The sequence below is a fragment of the Tachyglossus aculeatus genome, chromosome 21 (genome assembly GCF_015852505.1).
Source record: "Tachyglossus aculeatus isolate mTacAcu1 chromosome 21, mTacAcu1.pri, whole genome shotgun sequence".
NCBI lineage: Eukaryota > Metazoa > Chordata > Mammalia > Monotremata > Tachyglossidae > Tachyglossus > Tachyglossus aculeatus.
The window spans coordinates 52,279,092-52,285,990 of NC_052086.1; the positions used below are offsets into that span (position 1 = coordinate 52,279,092).

Here is a 6,899-nt window from a genome sequence, read left to right on the forward strand (position 1 = left end):
TGTCTTTGTCTTATCAGTAATGGCCTGTCAAGAAGTCTAATGCTTTTAAACATAATATGCTTGTTTTCATTGTTAATGGTTGACATCCTCATTGATGACCCTGCAGCTTTGTTTTGGAATGCCCAATCGATTCTATTCTCTAATAGATGTACATCCTAATGCCTTCACAGGTTGGGAAGGTTACCAGGAATAAGGTTTGTAACGGTCAGAAAAAATCCGCATTATAGCCGTAAATGCTCCTTGCTTAGCTTTTTTTTTTTTTTTTTTTTTTTTTTTTTTACCTGAAGCTCTGTCCATGTGCTTTTGACTCCGTGCTCATTGGCCAAATATCTGGCACCGTACCATGTTTCTTACATGCCATCCCGCTGTAACAAGTGGACATCAGGATCCATGTCTTATTTTGGTATTTGCTCAACATCAGTGATGATATAAGTAGGTAGGGATAATTCCTTAATTGGTCAATATGCCTTTTGTGGACCAATCCCCATGTTGGTTATGTGTCTCCCATTCCCCCCTTTTAAATGGTTTCTAATTAAACCTGCTTTTCAAGATTTTGACTGGCCCTTCGCTAACTGCTGCCAAACGGGATGCAGTCAGCACGGGGAATTATACTGTTCTGGATCTTGTGCTTTTTACCTAAGAGTTATTTTGTGGGGAGACGGGGCAGGGAGAGGTTATGTTGAGTGTGTTTTTTAACTGCATGGAACCTAGTAATGTGACGCATGAGTTGCTGAGAAAAAAAAAAAAAAACCCTTTTGAAAAGACCTCAGACCAATCTTCCCAGTGCCCGCCTGCACCTGCTTTCTTTTAGAACTAGCAATGTCTATAAGTGGCAGGACCCACCTCTAGCTACACACTTGTGCTTAAACTAGTAGTTCACTAGCACAAGGTTTTCATTTGTAGTGTGAAAATTACTTCTGCTACAGGAAGATCCGGAAGTCAATTAGGACAACCCTTACCCTGCAATAATGATAATTGAGATATTTAAGTTAATTAATAAGTACCTGGGGTAGGTACAAGATAATCAAATAATAGTGATGGTATTTAAGCGCTTACCGTGGGCCAAGCACTGTTCTAAGCACAGTCCCTGCCCCAGATGAGGCTCACACAGCCTAAAGGGAAGGACGACTGGTACTTAATGCTCATTTTACACATGAGGGATCTGAGGCACAAAGAAGTTAAGTGAGTTTTTCCCAGGTCACCCAGCAGGCACATTTGCAAAGCCTAGATTAAAACCCACGTCTCCTGGCTTCCAGTCCCGTGCCTTTTTCACGGTGCCTCAGCTTCCCCAGGTATCCCGTCGCAACTGTCGGAGACAGAATTCTGGCTTAGGTGGACCAGTAATCTGACCAGTCGTGGCCTTTCTCGTGTTATGACAGTCAAGAGGCCGATAAATCAATGATTCCCTATCTGAATGTTGTACAAAAAGGTACTGTGGGCAGTACCTTTTGCCCTATTAGTTATTCTCCGTGACCAAGCTGGGTGCGATGCAGTGTCATGTGAGATGACCATTGTTTTCTTGGCAAGTGTGTCACAAAATGATAATAATAATGGTAGTTGCTAAGTGCTTACTATGTACCAAGCACTGTTCTAAGTGCTGGGGAAGGTACATGTTAATCAGTCTGGACACAGTCCCTATCCCACATAAGGATCACAGTCTAAATAGGAGGGAGTAGGATTTAATCCCCATGATCCAGATGAGGGAACTGAGGAGCAGAGAAGTTCTAAAGTGAGATGTGTAAGTCTTGTGGTAGACTTGGCCTTTGTTGTATAAATAATTCATTTAGAAACCATCTGGGCACTGATCCATCTAGAGCAAAATTTGGCAGCCACATTGCGGGGTGGGGGTGGGGTCCCACAACCTCTCTGCCTTGGAATACACCACAGACCCCCAAACAGTGGTTAGCCAGAGGTTCACAGGGGAGCCCCAAGTCAGGGCATGGCCACGACCCAGCTGGCACACCCCTCGGGGTTGCCAGGCTACTATTGAACAGAGGCGGGAGCAGGACATGGGTGACTGCTGCCGCGTCAGGTCACTGGATTCAGGGCCCCAGAGTTCAGTCCACCCGCCGGACTCCTAAGGGGCAAGACCCAGCCCTCCATCTGCCCAGTTTGCCAAAATCTAAATCTGGAGAAAGTGTTTAAGGTGCCTTCAGGAAGCCGATTAAAGATTCAGAGGGCCTATATTTCATTCTAATGCTGTGCAAGGTATATTACCTCAGGAACTGCTTTGTTAGCTGAAAACCTGCGACATTTAGTTAACTGAGTAGTGATCCGGCAAATACTTGTTTGGGAAAGATGGACTTTCCTTCCAGTGTCCATTGATGACTCTTAATGGAATGTGACACTGTTAGAATCAAATCCATGCAACTGATTTCTCAAAATCGGACCTCCTGAATAATGGACAAACCATGTTTTTTTAACTCTCGTTGCATTGCAGAATCAGCTGCTAAAATCCCAGTAAGAGGAGGGAGTTTATTTAGTCCAGGTGGTTTGTGGTTAGGTAGGGATAGTCACATGACAAGATGTTATTGTTCAGAGTAGCCAGTTTTGACTGTCTTTTCCTGTAATTTAATACTTAGACCAAAAATAAACTGCTGATAGATTTCTCCGAAAGTACTATTAAAACCATCAAATATCCCCCAAATTGCCAATCCCTGGTAAAGGGAACTTTGGCGAACTTAATATACTAGTGACCATTCTGTTTGGGGCTTTTTGAGTAGAGGAAGTAGGTTCCAAGATCTGTCTATATTGCCAAGCAGAAGGGGTCATTTTAAAGCAACTGAATTTTAACCTCCTCCATAAAATCACAGCAATATGGTGTAAATGTGAAATCACATCTAAACGTAGCCACTCCTAGAACATGTAGTAAGCCAAACCCTTGACTTGGCTTTTGGAGTGAAAGTACAGTTTACTGTTTAAAGTAGTTTTAGAAAAGAATATTCTAATTGAAAAATTTCATTAAATAATTTAGATGTATGACCTGCCTTATTCAGTCAGAACTGAAATTGGAAAATGTAATGGTAAGGAAAGGCATGTGATTGGCCAAAACATTTTTTTGCTAACTCATAATCATATTTGTGCACTAATGCCTGTTTCTAACCTATTATCCTAACTCTGCTTGCCTGCATCCTCACTAATTTCGCATGTACTAAGGAAAACCGGGTTTATTTTATGCTTGTTCTAAATGAATATGGATACTAAATGTAATCGTGTGTGTCGTTCACAAATACGTTAAGTCGTTCACAGTTGGCCACTTGTTGCCCCATTTCATTAGTCTCTTATCTCATGTCCGATTACTCTTTCTCCTAAAACATAAATGAGGAATTAGTAATCAGGCAACCTGAAAGAGGCTATCCTAAGCATTTCCCTCGACAAATTCAGTTCTCTTTCACATACCCACGGCTTTGCGTGGTATTGTCGTAAAACAGACTGGCATATAAGGCATGTTTTATCTCACTGGTCCTATAAATCAAGATTTGAGAGTCTCATTAGTTATGTTGTCCTCTGATTGCAACTTGGATTACAGTCAGATTTCCCCATACTGACTGTTAAAATAAACTGCAGTTTTACTTAATCTGCCAATCTGAATACGGTAGCGAGGTCAGAAGCATTCACTCATCGTAAGTATCCCAATGAAACATAGTGGCTTATCCCCCATAGGTGAATCAGTCGGTGGTATATAAGTGCTTACTGTGTGCAGAGCACTGTACTAAGCGCTTGGAAGAGTACAGTAGAATGGATAGACACGCTTCCTGCCCTTAAAGAGCAATTTCTTGCATGGCTTCAGGACACCATTTAATAAATGATTTCTTTAAAGAAGCTAAAAACTCCCCGAGGTCCTTGACACCTTATAGGGTTGAAGTTCACACCATATGTAATCATATGCCCAGTGATTTGAGTTGCAAAGTCTACTGGTTTACCATCCAAGTTAAGTAGTTAGTCATTTTTTTGTTGAGTGTAACTACTCAGTAGGATCCTAGAGATGGAGACCTGCAGACATCATGTGGGCCAGCCTTCAGTCAGAGGGTGCCAATCCGTTTTTTGGGGGTTTTTTATTTTTACTCTCCCAAAATGGAGCTCTTAGTCTTCCTTGAAGCCTTTTTCCCAGCAGTTAATCATCCTCCCAAGAGCTGCTCTTCTGTATGCATAACCAAGCTCTATCCCTGCAGTAGAAGCACCGTTTCTTGTTGTGTGGTTCTTTGTGGAAGAGAGGATTAGGTGTTTTGTTTGTTTTGGGCTTTTTTCAGTCCCCTAATGTGTTCTATAAGGGTAGATAGACTCCACCCAAGGTCTGATGCCTTATCACTTTCTTAGAAGCGGCATTGCAAGAAGGAAGGGGTGGCTTTTTTTTACATTAACATGAGAGACTTCCCAATTTAATGCAGTGCCAGGCTACTAACTGGTTCCCAGTTAGGATCCTAAATCTTCAAGGGTCCAACAAAGGTTAAACCATGTAACTATGGTGGAAGGTGCTTCTTAGCAAAACTTCAAATGGTATATTGAGACAGTGGAATTTTTAGAGGAGAAAACATAGTTTTTCAAAGAATGCCCTTCGTTTTCTCTCCTTTAATGAATGTCGGAGTTAACCTGCGCATTGTCCAGCTGTCATTCGTGGGTGGCTCACTGGTCACTCATCATGGCTTGTGAATCTCTCCCCCCCCCCACCCCCCGGCCATCAGCCCCTTTGGGGGAACCTCAGTTGCTGATACCCACACCATTTTGGGGTGCACCTCTCTCCCTTCAGCCAGGAGGGAAGGCGAAAGGGGTATACCTGCTCCTGGCCCAATTTTATAACAGGTCTTTGCTCCAGTCACCAACACTGGAAGATTGGGGGGCGTTGGATGGCTACAGAGGGGGAAACTGTCAAGGGACCCCTCTCTGTTTCACCCTTCACCTCTTCCCCTTTAATGCCATCGGGGGAAAAAGCAAGAAATAAAGGGGTGGCCTTTGTCTCCACTCCCAGGTGTGGTGAGGCCATTCAAACCTAACAAGTTGGAAGTCTCTGATCCATAGTCATCCGTAGAAGAAAATCTTTCTGTCTGCCAAATGATAATTCAATATCTGACAATTCTTTAGATGTCCCCATCACTCTTACTCTGTAAACAACCTTTCCTAAAATAAAGCTAACAGCAGCCTTTAAAGAGCACTTTCTCACAAAAGGAAAGCTAATGACTCCAGACACTGCCACATTTACAAAATGGCCCAGGAGCACAGGAAACACACTTTGAGAGAGTTTCCAAAGACTCATAGGGATTGTCTTGACTGTACTTGGTAGGATTATGTGCTGTTTCACTGGGTAGGCCATACTCATTCTCGGAGTCATGATTTGGGATCTAGACCATTTCTCCACTATGGAGAGTGAAGAGTTCTCATTTTGCTCCATAGAACAACCCCCTGGAGTTTGACATTAAGAGAGTGTGTTGTTGCTAAAACCTAGCATTTAATGACCATAAAACGAAACCTTGGTGTCGCATCAGGTCTTCTTGAGAAGCTCCTCTCAGACAAGGCAGACCTTCTATTTGGCTTTGTTATGCCTAGAGGTAGACACTTGGCGGATCTTCATTGCAGGAAGCTTGATTTATTTGTATCTACCCCAGCTCTTAGTATGTTCTTGGCACATAGTAAGCACTTAACAAATACCATTATCATTGTTACTATTACATGGATAAAGCGGTGGGATGAATCCTGTCACAAGCATCACAAATATATTTCTCTTGAGATCTCACGTCTGAATTGAAAGTGAAGAAGTTAAGGAGAGGGTGAGGACCTAGGAGCTTCCCATCCCTCCCCCACCGCCCCCAACCAAACACACACAATTTTGAATTCCTCTCTGCTTTATTCTTAGCTCCTTTGTTAAGGATGGCCCCATTCTAATGGCTAGGCATACACATTTCTGAACGAGTACACCCAGCTAGCCTCAGCACAACCCTGGGCCGATGGTGATCTCACCCGCTTCTGATCTCCCCACTGGCTACAGGAGCCCTGAAGTCATGGGAACTCGGGCAGGGGCTTCTCAGACCTACTCACTCTGTCGTTTTGTAAACTTGTGTCTTCCTGTTTCTATCCAGACTCCAATTCTAATGTTCCAGAACAGCTTCACAGCCTCTTTCCCGAACTTCCCCTGGAGTCAGCGAGCAAGGAACTGCACAGCCACCTTGTGCTGGACATTGACAATGATACAGAAAGTACCGCTCTGTGAAGGAAGCCACACTCCGGCGCGTCTAACTCCTGCCTCCCATCGAGACAGAGGGGAAACAGACTCTTGCATCAAGACCAAACAGTGAAAAGCTTTTTGTGGAAGAAATAGGCCAGCTAGGTGGAATGTTCCATTCTGCATGGCTAGCAAAGAAACTTGCGGGTATCACTTGAAGCTTAATGATCTGTGGCTTGATCTGTGCTTTTTTTTTTCCTCTCTAAAATACTCAAGGAACTTGGGGTGCAAAGAGTTCTATCACTGCAGAAATTTCCATAGGAAGCTTAATTACTGCTGTCGATACAAGTGTCCACAGCAGAAATTCCAAATGAATAGGAAGCAATGCATTAGTTAACTATTTAATAAACCGCATGAATTATGCCAGATTCCCTTACTGCCACTTAGGCTTTATTATTCCTATACTTTAGACCCTAGTTAGAAATGATGCAGAGAAAGAAACATTCCCTCATTGAGTTGCTTTGAACTCTTTCAGTTTCAGCATGACCCACTCACTCAAAGATTAAGAGAAAAAAAAGCCACAAGTGCTCGTAGTGACTGCTGGATCTGTCACCCATTCAAACTGTGGATGTATTCTAGTGCCTTGTTGGACTGCCAGACTTTAGAAGGAAATGTACTGTTCTTTTTTTTAACCATTTTATTGCTACTCTAAGTACTGAATATAATCTTGATTTCGTAGTTAATT

The 6,899-nt window shown here is 42.9% G+C and overlaps 1 protein-coding gene across 4 annotated transcripts in view; it reads left to right on the top strand.

Moving 5' to 3' along the window:
• ARHGAP17 (Rho GTPase activating protein 17) overlaps positions 1-6,897 on the top strand; it is a 49,747-nt gene extending 42,850 nt beyond the window's left edge. For 2 of the 4 annotated variants that reach the window (XM_038763716.1, XM_038763719.1), the window contains one exon: positions 6,072-6,897. In XM_038763716.1, coding sequence (XP_038619644.1) covers positions 6,072-6,202 — 131 coding nt within the window. In that variant the 3' untranslated portion in view covers positions 6,203-6,897. Of the gene's footprint in view, positions 1-170; positions 195-2,974; positions 3,024-6,071 lie in introns of all 4 variants that reach the window. The other 2 variants (XM_038763718.1, XM_038763717.1) reach the window with 2 other exon arrangements.
• Positions 6,898-6,899: the final 2 nt, after the last annotated feature.